Source organism: Lithobates pipiens, unplaced genomic scaffold (assembly GCF_037356315.1).
Source record: "Lithobates pipiens isolate NorthernLeopardFrog02 unplaced genomic scaffold, aLitPip1_a1.2 Scaffold_16, whole genome shotgun sequence".
NCBI lineage: Eukaryota > Metazoa > Chordata > Amphibia > Anura > Ranidae > Lithobates > Lithobates pipiens.
This window is the reverse complement of record NW_027507748.1, coordinates 481,037,100-481,059,440: the sequence shown is the minus strand read 5'-3', so window position 1 is coordinate 481,059,440 and position 22,341 is coordinate 481,037,100. Positions and strand designations below refer to the sequence as shown.

Sequence of the window (22,341 nt, the reverse complement as noted above, 5' to 3'; positions counted from 1 at the left end):
ATGTTATGACGCCGGTTCCTCCCTCCCCCTCTCTGTACCGATCGGAACAGCGGAGGGGGAGGAGATCGGTGTCAGCAGCGATGTGGGCTGCATCTGCAGTGCCCACATCGCTGCTCACCGAAAATTAACCCCTCAATTCCCTGCAAATACTCTGCAATACCCTGCCATTACTCTGCATTACTCTGCATTACTCTGCATTACCCTGCATTACTCTGCATTACCCTGCATTACTCTGCATTACCCTGCATTACTGTGCATTACCCTGCAATAGTCTGCATTACACTGCAATACTCTGCAATACCCTGCCATTACTCTGCATTACTCTGCATTACTCTGCATTACCCTGCATTACTCTGCATTACCCTGCATTACTGTGCATTACCCTGCAATAGTCTGCATTACACTGCAATACTCTGCAATACCCTGCCATTACTCTGCAATACCCTGCAATACCCTGCAACACTCTGCAATGCTCTGCAACACTCTGCAATACCCTGCAACACTCTGCAATACCCTGCAACACTCTGCAATACCCTGCAACACTCTGCAATACCCTGCAACACTCTGCAATGCTCTGCAACACCCACCAATACCCTGCAACACTCTGCAATGCTCTGCAACACCCGCCAATACCGTGCAATGCTCTGCAACACCCTCCAATATCCTGCAATGCTCTGCAACGCTCTGCAACACCCGCCAATACCCTGCAACACTCTGCAATGCTCTGCAACACTCTGCAATGCTCTGCAACACCCACCAATACCCTGCAACACTCTGCAATGCTCTGCAACACCCGCCAATACCGTGCAACACTCTGCAATGCTCTGCAACACCCTCCAATATCCTGCAATGCTCTGCAACGCCATACTCTGAGATACCCAGCCATACTCTGATATACCCAGCCATACCCAGCCATAGTCGGTGATACCCTGCAATACCCAGCCATAGACACCCCCCCCCCCTCCCGCCGCCCTCCGGTGCTTCTACCTTCTCGCCAATACTATCAAATCCAGAATCTTTTTTTTTTTTTTTTTCAGGCTTCCCAGTTTAGAGGTGAGATGCGGGGTCTTATTGACCCCACATCTCACTGTAAAGAGGACCTGTCATGCCATATTCCTATTACAAGGGATGTTTACATTCCTTGTAATAGGAATAAAAGTGATCAAAAAATTTATTTTTGGGGAAAAAAATGTCAAACTAAAATAAATAAAGTAAAATGAACAATACAATTTTTTATTTTTTTTTTAAAGCGCCCCTGTCCCCATGTGCTCACATGCAGAAGCGAACGCATACGTAAGTCCCGCCCACATATGAAAACGGTGTTCAAACCACACATGTGAGGTATCGCTGCGTACGTTGGAGCGAGAGCAATAATTCTAGCCCTAGACCTCCTCTGTAACTCAAAACATATAACCAGTAAAAAAAAAATTTAATCGTCGCCTATGGGGATTTTTAAGTAGCGACGTTTGGCGCCATTCCACGAGCCTGTGCAATTTTGAAGAGTGACATGTTAGGTATCGGTTTACTCGGCGTAACTTCATCTTTCACATTATGCAAAAATTGGGCTAACTTTACTGTGTTTTTTTTTTTTTTTTAAACACAAAACATTTTTTTTTCCAAAAAAAAGCATTCGAAAAATTGCTGCGCAAATACCGTGCGAGATAAAAAGTTGCAACGACCACCATTGTATTCTCCAGGGTGTTTGCTAAAAAAACATATATAATGTTTTGGGATTCGATGTAATTTTCTAGCAAATAAATGATGATTTTTACATGTAGGAGAGAAATGTCAGAATTGTCCTGGGTGCTCCAGAACGCCTGATGGCGCTCCCTGCATGTTGGGCCTCTGTATGTGGCCACACTGTGTAAAAGTCTCACACATGTGGTATCGCCGTACACGGGAGTAATAGCAGAATGTGTTTTGGGGTGTAATTTGAGGTATGCATATGCTGTGTGAGAAATAAACTGATAATATGACAATTTTGTGAAAAAAAAAAAAAATCTTGATTTTGCAAAGAATTGTGGGAAAAAATGACAACTTCAAAAAACTCATCATGCCTCTTAGTAAATACCTTGGAATGTCTTCTTTCCAAAAAGGGGTCATTTGGGGGGTATTTGTACTTTTCTGGCATGTTAGGGTCTCAAGAATTGAAATAGGCCGTCAGTACTTCAGGTGTGATCAATTTTCAGATATTGGCACCATAGCTTGTGGACTCTATAACTTTCACAAAGACCAAATAATATCCACCAATTTGTACTTATTTTTACCAAAGATATGTAGTGGTATAAATTTTGGCCCAAATTTATGAAGAAAAAATTACTAATCTGCTAAATTTTATAACAGAAATGAAGAAAAATTCATTTTTTTACAGAATTTTCTGTATTTTTTCTTTTATAGCACAAAAAATAAAAAACCCAGCGGTGATTAAATACCACCAAAAGAAAGCTCCATTTGTGTGAAAAAAAGGACAAAAATTTCATATAGGTCCAGTGTTGCATGACTGAGTAATTGTCATTCAAAATGTGAGAGCACCGAAAGCTGAAAATTGGTCTGGTTATTAAGGGTGTTTAAGTGCCCAGTGGTCAAGTGGTTAAACCTGTAGGTTCCACAGTGAGTATAACAAGCATGGTTTACTACATATACCAACTGATTCTACTGTTGTGGGTTTAGTAACACTTTAAAGATGGGGCAGCAGCCCACTCCTTAACAATCACAACACCGTTTGTCGGCTCTTTAACAGCCAGCGCTGAATACATTCCTTGAATAACACATGGCTAGACCACGCCCTAGTGAGTTGACTTTAGAGTCAGTTTATGCGGTATTTACAGTGCATTTTGTACTAGAGGGGTAAATACCGCATAAAATGACAGTAAATTGACATTTTGAATATCGCATGAAATAGTTGGAAAAAATGTGTCACGTGATAATCTTTAGTGAATTGAGTTACCTCTGTTAGTCCTACAGACAAGCTACTAATTCTATTTATCTCTCACATTTTCTCTCTTTCTCTCTCTCTAAATATATATAAAGAGAGATATACATATATGTATGAATACACACACACACACACACGCATCTCCTTACGTGTCCTTGTCCATGTTTAAATTCTAATTCAAAGCAACTAATCTAAATTCATCTTGTACAGGTCTGACTTCAGTATACCAAATTTGAATTAACTTTGACTAATGTGAACTGAAAGTGGATGTAAACCCGAAATTGTTTTTTTATTTATTTATTTTTGTTTGATGTCATAATGTAGAGTTTAAGATTTCCTATCATTTGAGCCCAGTCTTGCCACAAAGAATGAATCCATCTCTGAGCAATCATCTTTTATTGTTCAGTGAGATAAATCTTAACAAACAGAGAAAAACTTTGTCAAATCCTCCCCCTTGCTGTGAGTGACAGGTGATTTATATATCTTGTGCACTAGCCTAAGAGACATGCATTATTTTTTAATTCCCTCCCACTCCTTTCTACTGCTGCTCTGCAAGGATTGGCTGTTCCACACCTCAGCATGATTTGGCATGCTGAAGTCATGTGAGGACTTTTCTGGGTTTTGACTGGATGTTAGAGATCATAGCAGAAGTTCAGTGTAAGAAATACACATGAGAATATGCATGTTAATAAGGGGAGTGTAGAGGTGGGCAGGGAGTCTACTGACATCACGACTCCACCCGCTGAGCCCTGGAAAACAGACCCACCCACAGAATCTGCAGTTTTTTGGGTCTCATAACAGACAGAGGGGAGACATTTGACAGATAAGTATACATGCAGGAGGCATGTATAGCCTTCTAGATAACCAACATTGCAGTAGTTTAGAAAGGATAAGTGGGTTTACATCCACTTTAATGTGAATCTGACTTGGTTTAACACTTCAGACACTACAAGTACCTGTGTTAGTCAAACAGATCCATATACAAGGGGATACAAGAAATAAAGTGAAAGTAGAAGGTTCTGACAGCTGAATGACAATGTGTGGTTATTTATTGCTCTGTTCCTGCTAGGGAGAATCACTCTCTCTATTTATCCTAGACACCATTACTACTGGGACGGAAAGTTTTGGAAAATTCTAATGTTTGCAGCTGTCAACAGAACAGGATATGAGGGGAAATCTTCCATTCAAGACAGCTATTACAATAGCAAACAACATCTCCTCACTTTTGTGGAAATATTCTCTCACTTCCGGTGGGGTTTCTGGGACAGGGAATGAAATTAAATATCTTCAACAGGGAACAGGCAGCACAAAAATAATCTGGCAGGATTATAATAATCCTGACTCTTGCCAAAACTAAAAATAGTTTTGGTACAAATACATTTTAATCTTGGCAGCTTACTGTCTCTTGACCTTCTGAAGGTATACTGACAGCTAAGTACATGGGTTCTATTGTATTATGGTTGTCCTATGAATCTACAAAAGAGCAACACATTAGTTCTTTACCTAACTAATAATTGAATTCATATAACACTATAGAAAATAGAAAAAAATTCCAAAAGAAAACAAAATAAAGTATCTTATTATACAGTATTGACTGCATCTGTCCACAATCATCTTACCTGAGAGAGTTTTTCCAGATGAGTTGCTTTTTCAGTCTCTAACTGCTTTTTGGTAGAATGAAGTTCTTCTTTAAGACATTTTATTTCATAGTACAAGTTATCATATTGCTGTGGACTCTGCCTTTGTTTTCCACCTTAAAGAAGGAAAAAAAAGACAAAGACAGGAAAATTGTCGGGAGTACTGATAAGCTTGAAAAACCAATTAGGACAGCTAAATTCAATGCTTATTTATTTCCTTTCATAGTTCTAAATGATTCAGGTGTAGTTTATAGAAAGCACAAAGCCATTCACCTTAGTAACTATTCAGAAAGCACCAAGCCATTCACCTTAGTAATTATCCATTCAGAAGCTTACAATCTAATGTCCCTTCCAAAATCATATGCACACACAGACTAGGTCCACTTTTCAAGAAGAGATCAACAACCTATGAGCATTTTAAAGATTTATTAGTGCACTTGCAACAGAAACAATTGAGTACTGTCCATAATATTTTTTTTATTTGCACTAACATCCTGAAAAATTGGATGTTAGTGCAAATACAAAAAAAAGTATCACGGACTGTACTCAACTGTTTATTTTTTGTGAGAAAGCCAAAGTACACTGTGAGAACATTCAAATGACATGCAGTTAGAGCCTCAGGTTGAAATTAAATACATGGTTCCCATGCTGCTGGACTGCTTGACACTTCTAACAACTATGGAGAAAGCATAAAGATCCCAGCATATGAAAACATTTTAACTAATAAGACATATAACCAAAGTTGTAAACCTGCCACGTTTACACAGAAGTATTTATCTCAGTCTATGTAACAGAGATTCTATGATTAAGTGCTTTAAAGTGTGAAACCCAATCAGAAAGTCATCATACTATCCTGATGCACACTGATGGCAGTTAACTAAAACTTTTAAGCAGCATATATCAATATTTACCGTTATTTGTCCATCCACCCATCATCTAGTCTTGTGACAGGTACCAGCAGTGATGAGCTGAAGTGACAAGTGAGTTACCTGCTCTAGGTATGTGGAAAGACCTGCAGCGGCAATCATTTTGTAAATTAACAATATGACTGTTAATATATCATATTTAAGAGAATATGCTCCATAAGAAACAGTATAATCAAAATCAAGAGATAAAGGTTTCCTTTAGAAAACACTGTGTCGAGGATAAGCTTTCCACTTCGCTTTATCCAATGGCTATGGGTGCTATACTCTCATCCCACAGCTTCCATCCAGCTAAGATGGCCAGCTCCCCCCCAGCTCCTCCTATCTTTTCTCCTTCCCTGAGCTCTCTAACCTCAGACAAAAATTGCAGACGGAGGAAGAAGTTTAGGATTTGGGAGGGGAGGAGTGGGACGATGTATGGAGCATTCCCTTTACACACTTAGTGTCTGCTAGAGATCACTTGATTCAATTTAAATTCCTGCACAGAATATATTACACCTCAGCACAGTTATCTAAAATCTACCCGGGAACGTTGGCTGAGTGTTGGCGTTGCTCGCATTCCCCGGACAATTTTAGTCACATTTTCTGGCATTGCCACATAGTTAAGGAGTTCTGGTTTGCTGTTGTGCACTGCATAACAGATTCCATCTGTGCCTGTGCCCTTGACGGCAACAATGTGCCTGCTTGGCTTGGTGGAGGGCTTGGCACCTACTAGGGCCCAACGTACTTTGCTTAGCTTGCTGTTTAAGGCTGGGTTCACATTGCAGCGATGCGGGAACACCGCAAATCCGCAGCGGGTTCCCGCATCGCATACCTCCCGGCGGCAGTTCACACTGCCCTATGCGAACTGCTGGAAGTGTCAGTGAAACATTAATGACACCCCCAGATCAGTTTGCATATCGCAGTGCGATCTGCAAACTCAGACAGGAATCGGATCGCATGGTGTGAACACCCATGCGATCCGATTCTGCTGCGGACCAAAAAAAGGGTCCTGTGCGAGTTTGGGCCGTGTGCGATGCAAATTCAGCCATACTATCTGTATGGCTGAACTCGCATCACACAGAGATCGGATGTGATTTGCACTGCAGTGCGGTGCTAATCACATCCGATTCTCGTCACCGCTGCAGTGTGAACCCAGCCTTAGGCACACAAAGCAATGATCCTCTATTGGAAGAAACTTATGACACCCTCACTGTCGTACTGGAAAGGGCTAGTAAATAAAGTGATTCCGTTCTATGAAGCAACATACCTGAGTAGAGGATGTCCAAAAAAATTTGACAAAGTTTGGAAGATTTGGTTGGACAGTGATCTTTCTTTAGCTTAATCAATACCTGGTTGAAGCTGCTGCAGAGAAGGTTATCTGAGGGGTGCTGCATACAGGGGGATATGACTCTGTAATTCTGTGACATCATTGGGTTTTCTGGAGACTGGCTGCTGCCTTGATAGCTCTCTGAAACTGATTGAATGCACTATTATTATTATTATTATTGTTGCAGTGTAAACTATGCACTTGTTATATTATTGTGTGTATTTAACATGATGTTGGGGATACTGCCCCTCATGTTGTAGGGGCCCTGCATCCAGGGAAGTGTATTTATCCACGGGGTGGTTAACCTGGAAAAGGGGGGGGGGGTGTTGTGTGAGTTTTTTTGTCTGTCTTTTCTAATTTTCCTGCCTTGTGCGGCGTGGATATGTCTCACCTTTTGTTGTTTTTATTGTGCAAAATATTAATAAAAAGAAATTTACAAAAAAAAATTGCAGACGGATTTCCCTGACCTGGACTAGTAGCACTGGGAAGAGATCTGGAATAGGCCATTCAAACAACTTGTCTCCATTAGGGATTGCTTAATTCAATTTAAAATATCATACCTGGAATAATTTCCAAGTAAATCAGAACAGTATATGTATAACTTTCTGAACAAGTTGTATTTTGTACAATGAAAAGTTGAGATCTTTGATCTTTATATTGTAAACCTTTAATAAAAAATTATTGAAATTAACCTCCCTGGCGGTATGATTATTTCAGATTTTAGGTGCTGAAAGCGGTACCATTATTTTGCATGGAAATTTGGCTTTTATATTGTAGTCCTGTAATTCTTAGGAATAACTCACTTAAATCTGTCCAAACTAGCAGACATCCCGGGTATGATAAAGTTTGAAAAATGAAATCATAAATTATAATATAATAAATAACTATAAATAATTATAACAAACAATAATATAACAATAATAAAAATTATTCAATAATGTAATCAAATCAAAAACACTGAAATTTGCTCAGTTGCAGAATTGTCACTGTCATTACTTTTCAGTATTTGATGACGGATCTCCCTACAAATCACTATCGCTCAATTCTACGAGTGATTCTAATTTATTATCACTGTTTTCTAGCTGGTTTAAAATCACTTTTGATGTAAAGGGACAGTTTTGGTTGCTATGGACAATCTCCAGTTTCCAGGCATAAAGAACAGTTTTTATTATATAAAACTGCATGCAGGACACTGGACAGACCACTAGGGACAAAAGGGATGTGAAATAATTAAATACAGCAATGTAATCTGTAAGATTACATTATAATGTATGTAATGTGTGTTTTACTTTTTGAATTTGGCGCCGTTCTCCGTCCCCATGCGTCGCAACGCTCGCAGGGAACGGAGCCCGGCGATGTGATAGATCGAGCGGAGGACGGCTCGCTCGCACTGCAGGGAGACATCGCTGGATCCAGGGGACAAGGTAAGCAAGTTTATCCTGGATCCAGCGATGCGATCCCGAGTCTGGCTCAGGGTTACCACTAATAGTACTAAATTTTCACCCCGAGCCAGACTCAGGAATACCGCCAGGGGGGTTAAAATATCATACAGTGCTAATTTTACACTGCACAAGCTTAGCCCGGCAAACTCTTCCCCCTGCTGGCGGTGTGATCATTCATTGGGGGATTTCTCACACATCTTCTGGACTTATAAATATATATATATATATATACACACACACATACATATACACATATATACATACAGTATCTCACAAAAGTGAGTACACCTCTCACATTTTTGCAAATATTTTATTATATCTTTTCATTTGACAACACTGAAGACAGGACAAGAATTTGCTTAGAATCTAGGAGCCAGCTGAAAAAGTTAGGAGCCAGTTATTTAAATCCTCTGCCCAGTGCCCAGAACTGCATGTCTGGGGCATCGGACAATAAGAATTGCTCATGCCTGATGCCAAGAGAAAAAGACAATATTTAAAAATTAAAAAAAAAATCAACTTTTGTTTTGTTATAAGGTTTGCAAATAAGTTTTTTTTTCTCCTTCACTGATGTGCTTTGATAGGCTGCAGTAATGGGCACTGATGGGGTGGCATTGAGGTTGGAACTGATGGGCACTGATGGACACCAATAGGCAGCACTGAGGTGCCACTAATGGGAAGTGGCATGTGGCACTGATGGGCAGCACTGGCAGGTGGCACTGGATAGCACTGTTTCGCACTGGCAGGTAGCACTTCTTGGCACTGGCAGGTGGCACTAACTGGTAGGTGCAACTAACAGGAAATGGCAGGTGGCACTGGACTGCACTGGATGGCACTGGCAGGTGGCAATGGGTGGCACTGGCAGATGGCATTGGCAGGTGGCACTAACTGGCATTGGCAGGTGACACTGGATTGCACTGGCAGGTGGCACTGGATGGCACTGATTGGCACTGGCATGTAGCACTGCTTGGCACTGGCAGGTGGCACTAACTGGCAGATGGCATTGGCAGGTGGCACTGGATTGCACTGGCAGGTGGCAATGATTGGAACGTGACACGGGTAAGTGGCACAGGTTGGCAAGTGGCACTGGATTGCACTGGTTGGCACTGGCAGGTGGCACTAACTGGCACTGGCAGATGGCATTGGCAGGTGGCACTAACTGACATTGGCAGGTGGCACTGGATTGCACTGGCAGGTGGCACTGGCAGGTTTCACAGCCGATAGTGTAACTGTGAAACTGAATGCTCCCTGCAGTGCTCCACTGTGTGAAACTGTATGGAGAGAGAGGAGCTGACAAATTCAGCGTGATGTCAGAGGTGGGCGGGACCCGGCAGCTATCCAGCCAATGATTGGGCTGCTTAAGAAAGGGGAGGGGTCGGTGTTGGAAAGCTGGGTCCCGCCCACCCCGACATTAAGCCTCAATTTTGACAGCTCCTCTCTACACAGTTTCACACACTACGCGCTGCTCTGCCAACAGTGTGTGGATAAGGGAGGAGGATGTCAGAGGCTGCTGAGCCGCTCTCTTCCTGCTCCATCCCGACTACCAGACAGTGCTCTGTGTCTGGAGGCACCTGTCAGTGACAAAAACCCAGGCGCCAGGGCACATTTTCTAGTCGCAACGGCGACCTGGTGCCTGGGATTTGTCGAGCCCTGACTGAAGAAATTACACTTTGCTACAATGTATAGTGAGTGTACAGCTTGTATAACGGTGTAAATTTGCTGTCCTCTCAAAATAACTCACCACACAGCCATTAAGGTCTAAACCGCTGGCAACAAAAGTGAGTTTGTTGCTAGCGGTTTACACATTAATGGCTGTGTGTTGAGTTATTTTGAGGGGACAGCAAATTTACACCGTTATACAAGCTGTACACTCACTACTTTACATTGTACTTTTCCAAACCGCAGGAGTGCCGAATCGAAAAAAAGTGCTCTGATCAGGAAGGGGGTAAAAACTCCCCCTAGTATGTATGATGCATGTATATTCTTAGCCACCAAGTGCAGAACTTTACATTTATCAACATTAAACCTAATTTGCCACATAGTTGCCCAATTAAACAGTTCATTGAGGTCGGCTTGGAGACATCCCGTAAGGATGTTTTTCCACTGCATAGCTTGGCGTCATCTGCAAAAACTGAAATGGTACTTTTAATCCAAGGCTTTATTTCATTTGTAAATATATTAAAAAATAAGGGTCCCAACACTGAACCTTGGGGTACATAACTGATAACCTTAGACCATGCAGAGTATGAATCATTAACCACTACTCTCTGAATTCTGTCTTTTAGCCAGTTTTCTATCCATTTACAAACTGATCTTTCCAAGCCTGTAGACTTTACCTTACACATTAGCCATGTGTGAGGAACTGTGTCAAACGCTTTTGCAAAATCCAAGTATACTACGTCCACAGCCACCCCTCTGACTGAAGTTTTACTGTATAGTTACATAGTAGGCGAGGTTGAAAAAAGATTCATCAAGTCCAACCTATGTGTATGATTATAAGTCAGTATTACATTGTATATCCATGTATGTTGCGGTTGTTCAGGTGCTTATCTAAACATTTTTTGAATCGATGCCCCTCTCTGAAATCACCACCTGTGGGAGGGAATTCCACATCCTTGCCACTCTAAGGCCGCGTACACACGCGGGGACTGTTCGCTCAACTTTGTCCGCTGAACAGTGTTTCGGCGGACAGTCCGCTCGTGTGTGGGCTTTCAGCGGACAGTTTCAGCGAACAGTCTGCTGAACAAAGTTTTTTTGGAATTTCCGAAAAACTGTCCGCTGAAACTTTGTTTCAGCGAACAGTCCCCTCGTGTGTAGGCTTGTTCGTCAAACTAAGTTCCGCGCATGCTCAGAAAGGATTTACACGCCGAAGTTTGCATTGCAGTGTATAGGACGTCGTTTTCTAGTCCCGTCGTACGTGCCGTTCACGTCATCGCGCACGGTTTCAGCGGACTGTTCGTTCGTCGTGTGTGGCCAAGTCCGTCCATGCTAATTTTGAGCGGACTGTCCGCTGAAACTGTTTGACGAACAAAGTTGAGCGAACAGTCCCCGCGTGTGTACGCGGCCTTACAGTAAAGAACACTCTACTCAGTTTAAGGTTAAACCTCTTTTCTTCTCATTTTAATGAGTGGCCACGTGTCTTATTAAACTCCCTTCTGCAAAAAAAGTGTTATCCCTATTGTGGGGTCACCAGTATGATATTTGTATATTGAAATCATATCCCCTCTCAAGCGTCTCTTCTCCAGAGAGAATAAGTTCAGTGCTCGCAACCTTTCTTCATAACGAATATCCTCCAGACCCTTTATTAGCTTTGTTGCCCTTCTTTGTACTCGCTCCATTTCCAGTACATCCTTCCTGGTGCCCAGAACTGGACAGCATACTCCAGGTGCAGCCGGACCAGAATCTTTTAGAGCGGGAGAATTATCATTTTATCTCTGGAATTAATCCCTTTTTTTAATGCATGCCAATATGCTGTTTGCTTTGTTAGCAGCAGCTTGGTATTGCATGCCATTGCTGAGCCTATCTATCTACTAGGACCCCCAGGTCCTTTTCCATCCTAGATCCCCCCCCCCCCCCCCCCCCGAGGTTCACCCCCCAGAGAGTATATTGCCTACAATATTTTTGCCACCCAAATGCATTATTTTAAATTTTTCTACATTAAACCTAATTTTTCATATAGTTACCCACCCCATTAATTTGTTCAGATCTTCTTGCAAGGTTTCCACATCCTGCAGAAAAGTTATTGCCCTGCTTAGTGTCATCTGCAAATACAGAGATTGAACTGTTTACCCCATCCTCCAGGTCGTTTATGAACAAATTAAACAGGATTGGTCCCAGCCCAGAACCCTGGGGGACCCCACAGTATTTCCCATTTATCACCACCCTCTGAACTGGCCCTTCTAGCCAGTTTTCTGTTTCAATATGTTTATTGAAAATTTGAATAAACAGAAATAAACAAGAGATTACAATCTGCTCCTTGAGTGCCCTCACAGGGGCCACAAAACATGAATACAAAACCAAAGGGCAAACCATCATATTATACTTCTAATAAACACAAGATAAGGAAGGGAAATGAGTAGGGGATGATATCGAGACTGGTTCCAGTACCAAACAACTTGTTCCCTTGTTGTTTCCGGGGGGTGAGCCCTTTTCCTACTACCCCCGTCCACGGGTGGCAGCAGTATTTATTAGCAATGGGAGAGATTACAAAGGAGAGTAAAGAGAAATAGGGAACAGAAGAAGGAAGGGTAAAGAGAAGAGAGGGGGAGGAAAGGAGGGGGGGACGCCCCACCAAGAGAAATTAGACCAAGCCCAGGCATGCCGCTTGGAGCGCGGGGAACTCATAGGAGATCCACGGCTCCCAGATTTTTAGAAATTTAGCATGAGAATCATGGACAATACTGGACATACGTTCCTGAAGTAACATAGCAGTCATGCGGGTCTTAACCCCTTGAAAATCTACTCGTTGTGACTTCCAGGCTTGGGCAATGGTCCGCTTGGCCGCTATAAATAGATAGGTAGCCAGCTTTTGTTGAGGGCCTCGCAAGCCAGGAACCGGGCAATGTAGGAGAGCTAGCTTAGCGTCCCTTCGGATCGTTAGGTGAAAGAGTGTCTGCAGCAAGCCAAAAACCCTAGACCAGAACCCCACCAACCTTGGGCAAGCCCACCATGTGTGCATAAAATTACCTCGCTGTCCACAGTTGCGGCAGCATCTGTCAGTACTCCCAGGGAATGCCCGAGCTGTGGGGGCAGGTACCCAATACCATCGGAACATTACTTTATATGCGGCCTCTAGGGTATTTGTGTTGAACGAGCATTTGGCGACCGTATTCCAGGCCCTGTTCCAGTCCTCTGGGTCTACTGGGGCCTGAAGGTCTTTTTCCTATTGAGTCATATAAGAGAGGGGTGCCAATGGCGGGCGACCATTCAGGGAGGCATAAATGGCCGAAATAAGGCCTGGGGACCCTGGGGCGTGATGGCATGTATGTTCAAAAAAAAGTTTTTTGGAAGGGATAGGTGGACATGCGGCGCAATGTTGCAATCCAGTGGTTTAATTGGATAAAGTGATAATGCTCTGTAGCCGGCGCCCCTTGTGTTTCCCGGATTCTCTCCCAGGAGGGGAATGAACGTGAGGAAAGAAAATTTTGGACTTGTGGGTAGCCATGCGAAGCCACCAGGAGAATGCCTGGGGCTCCACCAGACCCGGTGGGAAAAGAGGGTTATGGGTGATGGGGAGTAGGGGTAGGAAGGGGGACATCAGATTGTTGGAAGAGCGAACTGAGTCCCACACCTGCAGACCATGTAGCAGCATGGGGCTCAGGGAGGGAGGGCGCAGATTCCTGGGGAGCCAGAGGAGTGCCTGAAGTGAACACGGGTCACAGCCAGGCACCTCCAGGAGCACCAATAGAGGAACACCCGTGGTTGCATGAAGCATAGTCAACGGGGAGATCTGGGCCGCTGTGTAGAATTTAGAGATATTGGGGACCCCTAAGCCTCCCCGGAGCCTATGGGTATAAAGGGTCGCTCTAGGTACCCTGGGGCGTTTGCGTGCCCATATAAATTGGAGGATCCTATTCTGCAGGAGTCGGAGGAAAAAAGCGGGTACCCGGACAGGCAAAGTGCGAAAATAATAAAGGACTTTGGGAAGGATCGTCATCTTCGCCGCTGAGATCCTCCCTACCCATGAGAGTGTGGGAAATTGCCAGGTTTGCATAAGGGTGGACACCATTCGTAACAGGGGATAATAATTGGCCGAGAAAAGGGAAGAGTAAGATGGCGTCAATTTGACACCTAAATCAATCGAGGGGGATGCCCAACAGTAAGGAAAATGGTCCTGAAGTCGCTGTACCAGTTCCAGAGGGAGGTTAACATTCAGCGCTGTGGTTTTGGAGGAGTTAAGTAGCCAGTTTTCAATCCATGTACTCACCCTATGATCCTTACCCACAGACCATACTTTGTACAGTAAACATTTATGGGGAACTGTGGCAAATGCTTTTGCAAAATCCAGATACACTATGTTTACAGGCCTTCCTTTATCTATATGGCAATTCACCTCCTCATAGAAGGTTAATAGATTGGTTTGGCAAGAACGATTCTTCATGAATCAATGCTGATTACTGCTAATAATATCGTTTTCATTACTAAAATCTTGTAAATAGGGGGGCGTGGCCGACGAGCGGAGCGGATGGATGTGTGAGTGAGAAGCTCCGCTGTACCCTGAGCAAATAAGGCGAATAATAGCGTCTCCAGCCCTCGTTTTCGTCTGGAATTTTTCCCAGTACCTGCGGGTAACCTCCCTGATGCCATCGCGGAAAAGAAAAGGGCTTACAAAACCAGGCAAAATGCTAGATTTCTTTGTCCAGCAGCGACAGATGCCCATCCAAGATGGCGGCAGCGCACGAGGCCAGCAGTCACAGCGGGAGTGGACGGCCCGACTTACAGATCATGGCGTCCCACAGGCAGCGCTACAGGCATCACACTCTGCCTACACCTCTGCATCTACTAGCCCAGCGAAAAGTAAGCAAAGAACAGAGGAGCGTTTGAATGACACAGGGGAGGTGAGTGCTCTTAATTCTTCCATGGATGATACAAGAGAGTTACAGGACTCTATTACTGAATTTCCGACATTAAATCAACCTGTACTGGACACTACTCTAAAGGACATGTTAGTTTCCTTAAGGTCAACCTTGCATGCAGATATACTGGCTATCACCCAGCAGTTTAAATCTGAAGTGCATGCAGTAACTAGCAGAGTGTCCCATGTTGAAACAAAAATGAGGGAATTTGCCCAAACCTTTAATGAGCTTGTGGATGCCCACAATGACAGAGAAGAGGACATGGCGGCCATTAAGGCGAAATTAGCGGACCTCAAGGACCGCTCAAGGCGCAATAATATCAGAATACGTGGGATACCAGAAACAGTTCAACATCAGGAGCTACGGGAGTTTTTATCAACTTAATGAAAGCTGCACTTCCAGAAATTCCTGTGGAAGAATTGGTGGTGGATCGCATTCATAGATTGCCCAGACCTAAGAGCATTCCCTCGCACCTGCTCAGAGATACGATCGTAAGGATTAATTTCTATCATATCAAAGAGAATTTCGTTCGAGTGACAAGGAGAAGGGAGGAATTACCTCCTGAGTATAAAGAACTGTAGTTTTTCGCCGATTTTTCGGCGTACACTATGCAACAACGTAGACAACTGGCTACCATAACGAAACCTCTAAATAACCATCGAATCCCATATAGATGGATATATCCGGCTAAGCTGCTAGTCACGTTCGAAGGGAAGTCGCATGCCGTGGCCAAAGTCGAGGAGGGTATCCGCCTTCTGGAAGAGTGGCAACTTCTTTCACCACAAATCGCAGGCCCAACAAGAACGGAATCGCCTCTCTCTATCCGAACAAGTTCGGATGCTGAAACCGGCTGAGGGTATAGCTTGACGGTAGTACTACATTCGCCTTTATGCTCAGGACATGGTCCAACAAGTTTAAATTTTGTTTCGCTGTTTTTTGCTGTTTGATTTTTTCTTTCTTTTTTGAAGAGTGTTACCTCTCCTCCGATCTGTTGTCTTCACAGACACCCACCTTTACCCCCAGGATCTAGCGGTTTATCGCCAGCACAGATTCCCTAGGGAATCGCTACTTTTTATTTACTTTCTTTTCTATCTTTTTTGTATTTCTCTATCCAGTGACTAACCTTTCACAGAATACTGCTGAAGGTATTTTCTTCACATTTCATTGAGGGAACGGATTTGAATTAATTTGCTTGTTTCTTGTACTTTCCTTGAGGAGTTAGGGCCTAACCTACATATAGGAGTAGCCACGCTGACCTACTAGGTGTTGGAGTCTGAGCTTGATACCATTCAATATGGCTTTTACCATTTCATCGCTTAATGTTAAAGGGCTAAATAGCCAGTTTAAACGCCAAATGGCATGGAAGGAGGCGACCAGACTGCACTGTGACATAATTTGTTTTCAGGAATCTCATTTCATGGTGGGGAACCACCCTTCATTTTCTAATCGCAAGTTTACACAGGTGTTCTTGGCTAATGGCCCTAAGAAGAAAGCTGGAGTGGTCATAGCAGTCAAGAATACTATTCCTTTTCGTCTTATAGACTCTCACCTGGACAGGTCGGGTCGCTACATTATTCTTATTTGCGAGATTGCCCGGGTGACATACACTCTAGTAAATGTTTATCTCCCAAATTCCAACCAGTGTGGCTACCTACAAAAAATTTTGAAAAAAGTATCAACCATGAAAAAGGGTCATGTGATTATATGTGGGGATTTTAATGCTGTTATGCACAGTGATTTAGATGTTTCTAACCTGCACATCCGCAAATCACGAAGGCCAAATCTGTCAAAAAATTTTTCCTCTGGAGACCTATTTGACGTGTGGCGGTGTCAACACGCGTCGGAAAGGGACTATACCTTTTTTTCAAGTGTACACCATTCATATTCACGCATTGACAGGTTCCATGTTGACAAATTTTTATTGCAAAAAATTGTTAAATCTGAGATACACACAATAACATGGTCAGACCATGCGCCAATTTCAATTAGGGTGGGGGAGCATGGCGCTACGACGATAGCTAACAGGTGGCGAAATGAGGTATCTGTCATTTCCCAACCTGAGAATACAAATTATTTAAAGACGGCATTGGCAGAATTTTTCCAGATAAATGCTCCGTCGGAGTCGGATCCCTTTTCCCTTTGGAATACGCACAAGGTGTATATGAGGGGCTTATTGATTCAGTTAAGTGCTAGGGTTAGGAGGCAGCGGACGGAACGGCTCAATGGTCTACTAGAGAAAATAGAGACTTTGGAGTCTTTAAACAAAAAAAAATACAACACAAAAAATTAGGGAAGACCTGTTCGCGGTGCGACAAGAATTACGTGCAATGCTGGTCTCGCAGCAGGAGAACCGCCTTCGTTTTTTTAAAGCTCATAGTTATAGATATAGCAACAAGGCGGGGAAACTGCTAGCGGACCAGCTTCGAGAAAGGTTAGTACAACAAAAAATCGGCTGCATGGTTAACCCCATTACGAAACGTACAGTGCACAACCCTAAAGAAATCGAGGGACGCTTTTAGCGACTATTATGAATCTCTTTATAATCTTAAGGATGACCCGGATACGTTCCAACCATCCGAGCGATCGATTTTGGATTTTTTGAATTCACTAAATTTGCCTAAAATATCTCAAAGTGATTTGGAGGTGTTGAACGCACCCTGTACGATCACAGAAATTCAAAAAATCATTAGCAGTATGCCCCACAATAAAGCGCCGGGCCCGGATGGTTACTCGGCTGAGTACTATCAACTATTCCAAGTAGAATTATCTCCATACATGCAACAGATCTTTAGGGCCGCAATGTCCGCTGCCTCCTTTCCGAGCGAGATGCTTACAGCATCCATTATTACGTTACCAAAAGAGGGTAAGGACCCCACACTTCCACAAAGTTACAGACCGATATCTTTATTGAACGTAGATATCAAGATATATATGCGAAATTGATTGCTGGTAGGTTGGCGAGATTGTAACCGGGTCTTATCAACTATGATCAAGTTGGCTTTGTGCTAGGCCGGCAGGCTAATGATGCAACTAGAAGATTAATAAATCTAATTTATTCAGCTGAAAAGTCGAGAAGGCCTTCTCTGCACCTTTCCTTGGACGCAGAGAAGGCCTTCGATAGAATACATTGGGGTTATCTGACTGAAGTTCTGAAAAAATTTGGATTGATAGGACGAATTAATCAGGCCATACTAGCCTTATACTCCTCCCCGTCTGCCTATGTGTACACTGAGAGAATGTTTTCCAAAAAATTCCTTATCTCAAACGGTACTAGACAAGGTTGCCCGTTATTCCCCATTATTTTTGCGTTAGTAATGGAGCCCTTTGCAGAAACCATTAGAAGACAGATAGCAGTGAAGGGCATAAATTCCCAGACAACACATCACAAACTTTCACTGATTGCGGATGATGTCATTTTGACTCTCTCCGATCCCCTTAATTCTATCTTAGCAGCACATAACATTATCGTACAGTTTGGGAAGGCCTCGTATTATAAAATTAACGAAAATAAGTCCTGCATTTTAGGAATTGGTGTAGATGATCAAGTGAAATCTCAAATCCAGGAAGCTCTCCCATATCCATGGGCCTCCAATTCTATTAAATATTTGGGCACAAACCTTACTCCTTCAACCACCCAGCTATTTCAAGCTAATTTCCCCCCATTATTTGAATCACTGCAATCGAACATGAATAGAATTAAGAAACATTATATCTCGTGGCATGGACGATTAGCGGCTTACAAAATGCTTCTTCTTCCCAAATTGACGTATTTATTTAGGGCCCTTCCAATCCTCATACCTGATCAATTTTTTAAAGCTTTACAAAAACAAATGTTAACATTTATTTGGGCGGGGAAGAGAGCTAGATTTTCTGCCACGGTACAGGGTAAGAAGAAGTGGGCTGGGGGCCTGGGTGTGCCCATGTTAAAGGACTACGCTACGGCGGCGGTTCTAGATCAGCTCCGGGGTTGGTTTTCCTCCCGGGAACTGAAGCCCTGGTGCCAATTGGAACAGGCTGAGATTCGTTATGGGTCGCTCCGCTCCCTTCTAATAGCATATAACATTGAACAATTTCACGTTGATAGTGAACTTCCCACTGAGCAGGCTTCCCTCTGGGCTTGGAGGGCCCTACTTGCATCGTACCAGGCCACAAACACATTTACACGGGCTCCTATTCCCATAGAGTCACTTTTGTGGCTGATCCCGAACTTATCACTGGTCGGGTGGCGCCAAAGTGGGATCTCTACGGTTCAGGATCTTATGGAAAATAACCGCCCCATGGATTTCCCGGCACTTCAAAACAAATTTCGTTTACCCCGGAATGCATTCCTGCCGCATTGCCAAATTTTATCCTGGTTACAGGACAGGAAAATTTCAGGCACTCAATTTATCACGGAAGTGTGGGATTTCCTGAACTCGCCTACTTCAAAAACTAAGGGTATCACATTAATGTACGATTTATTAGGTGCTAAATCTTACTTTTTTAGGTTCGGACATTTGGAGAAATGGGAAACAGATATAGGTCAGAAATTTACTGAGCAACAATGGTTGCAGGCCTTCAGAAATAATGTTAGTTTTTCGAGATGTGCAAATTATGAGGAACTGGCTGCGAAGATTACGGCAAGATGGCACCTTACTCCTTATATCATAGCCAAATTTTCAGGTGACAGATCAAACGAGTGTTGGAGGGGATGTGGCCAAGTGGGGACATTACTTCATATGTGGTGGAGATGCCCGCACCTGCAGAGTTTCTGGAATGAGGTATTTAGATTGATTGCCCGCATCACAGGAGTTCTAATTAAGCCTTCCCCAGAAAAAGCCCTACTCAGTATTGGTATGTCAACATACCCAGTTCCCAAGAGAACAATAGCAATGCATGTTATCTTCGCGGCCAGGACCTTGATAGTATACAAATGGAAAACAAAAGACACCCCTAGTATCTCAGAACTGATTAGGAAAGTGACCATCATCTCAGAATATGAGAAAATTTTAGCGTATAGAGATGGGTCCATTAAGAAATATTTAAATAATTGGTCCGCATGGAATGCCTCCACAAGGAATAGGACTATGTAAAGGACAAATATAAGCTGGGTCGTCCCTCAGTACCCTCGACTCTCTTCTTTTGCACTTCTTATTCTATTCTTTCCTTTATCTTCTTTGCTTTCAGATTAACATTCGTTTAAGATGGTCATTAGTGGTTTGTACATGTCCAGGCTGGAGAGTAGTAAAGTGTATGAGGAATAATATACACATATGTGATAGATTTGAAGTGGAAACTTTTGTATTGTGCCTTACACATATATGATATATTATGGATACTTGAATATACATTGTCATTATGATTGATATGTTTTTATGCATTTTTTGCCTGGATTGGGCATGTACATGTTCATGTCCTGTCTTCATTTTCTTGCAAAATTCTAATAAAAATCATTTAAATAAAATCTTGTAAATAATCCCTTATCATCCCCTTCAAGAGCTTGCATACTATTGATGTTAGGCTAACTGGTCTGTAATTCCCTGGCATACATTTTTTGCCCTTTTTTTAAATATTGGTGTTACATTGGCTTTTCTCCAATCCGCTGGTACCATTCCAGTCAGTAGACTGTCAGTAAAAATTAGGAACAATGGTCTGGCAATTACTTGACTGAGTTCCCTAAGTACCCTCAGGTGCAAGCCATCTGTTCCCGGTGATTTATTAATGTTAAGTTTCTCAAGTCTATTTCTAATGCTGTCCTCTGTTAGCCATGGAGGTGCTTCCTGTTATGTGTCATGAGGACAAACAATGCAGTTTTGGTTACTGAAACCCCCTCCCCAATTCCCTTGTGAAGACTGAGGAGAATAAATGCAATAGCTTTGCCATCTCCCCATCCCTTGTAACCAGATGTTCTTCCTCATTCTTTATGGGGCCAATATGGTCTGTCCTCGTTTTTCACTGTTTATATACTTAAAGAATTTCTTGGGATATTTTTTGCTCTCCTGTGTCTTTCATATTCTATTTTAGCCTCCCTAATTGCACCATTACATATCTTATTGCATTCTTTGTAAAGTCTGAATGCTAATGATGATCCCTCAGCCTTGTATTTTTTGAAGGCCTCCTTTGCTTTTATATGCATTTTTACATTGGAGTTAAGCCATCCAGGACTTTTGTTCGCACTTTTAAATTTATTTCCCAATGGGATGCCCTTTCTAATGCCCTTATTTAATATGCTCTTAAAGCAAACCCATCTCTCCTCTGTGTTCTTTGTTTCTAAGATTTTATCCCAATTTATATCTTCTAGCAAGGTTCGTAGTTTAGGGAAGTTGGCTCTTTTGAAATTCAGTGTCTTTGTGTTCCCCTTGTGTTTCCTATTTGTGTGATTTATACTGAAGCCAATTGTACAAGTTTGTCGCCATTCCACGAGCGGACGCAATTTTAAAGCGTGACATGTTGGGTATCAATTTTCTCAGCGTAACATTATCTTTCACAGTATAAAAAAAAAATTGGGCTAACTGTTGTCTTTTTTTAAAAAAAGTATTTTTTCCCAAAAAAGTGCGCTTGTAAGTCCACTGCGCAAATACGGTGCGGCAGAAAGTATTGCATTGACCGCCATTTTATTCTCTAGGGCGTTAGAATAAAAAAAATATATATAATGTTTGGGGGTTCTAAGTAAAGGGAAGGAGATGGAGGGGCAATGAAAACAGGCAGGGGAAGCTCCATTACCATTGCTGAATGTCATACCAACGGCCACCACAAGAGGGTGCCAGATTCCAGAAGGAACCCTAGGACTGCAGAAGGCTGCAAAGCCACGGCCTCAATTACCTGCCGGCATGCGGCCCAATGCGATCACGGTGTGCGCACGGAGACGGGATACCCCAGCTGTGCAGCCTCAGGCACCAGGGCGCTAATTCTAGTCGCAAATGCGACCTGGCGCCCAGGGTTTGTCGAGCCCTGGACTAAGGTATCACATAAAGTCGTCATATAAGGTATTAGGTTTGAATGCTAAAATGCCTATTCAATAAGTAATATCACTGCATAAGCTTGTTAACCTTAACTCAACTGCTGCTAGCTCTCCTCCCCCCCCTCCCCCCTTATCTTGAAGCCGAACCGCAAAGACTACACCGCTATACTGAGCATTTGCCATACTTCCTTTTTAATGAAACATTCTTCACTTCATTTGACTGACAATACCTTGTTTGCAACAAAGGACAACGCATTTAAAATATCAAGCTTAAGGGCTGCTTTACACCAGATCATGTCCAGTGCATTTTTATTCTGCATGAAAAATGCATGGACAGTGTTTAACATTGATTCCAATGTCCCTTGTTTACACCAGTGCAGTGAACAAAAGTACATGTTGCATTTTTTTCTGTATTGAACGCATCTGGAGGACAGAAAATACACCAGAATGCATGTTCTCAATTGAGAGGAAGAAAAAAAGGGGGGGGGGCACTAGAACACATCAAAAAATGCACAAAACACACGCAGAAACGCATCTGGAAAGCAGAAATTGTGGTGTGAGCTGGCCCTTAGAGAAAATTCAT

General features: G+C 42.8%; 1 protein-coding gene across 4 annotated transcripts in view; it reads right to left on the bottom strand.

Annotated features, from left to right (window-relative positions):
* The window catches only part of DZIP1 (DAZ interacting zinc finger protein 1), a 151,245-nt gene that overhangs the window by 102,020 nt on the left and 26,884 nt on the right, over positions 1-22,341 (bottom strand). For all 4 annotated transcript variants that reach the window (XM_077483032.1, XM_077483033.1, XM_077483034.1 and 1 more), the window contains exon 4: positions 4,555-4,688. In XM_077483032.1, the coding sequence (XP_077339158.1) occupies positions 4,555-4,688 (134 nt within the window). The remainder of the gene's footprint in view (positions 1-4,554; positions 4,689-22,341) is intronic.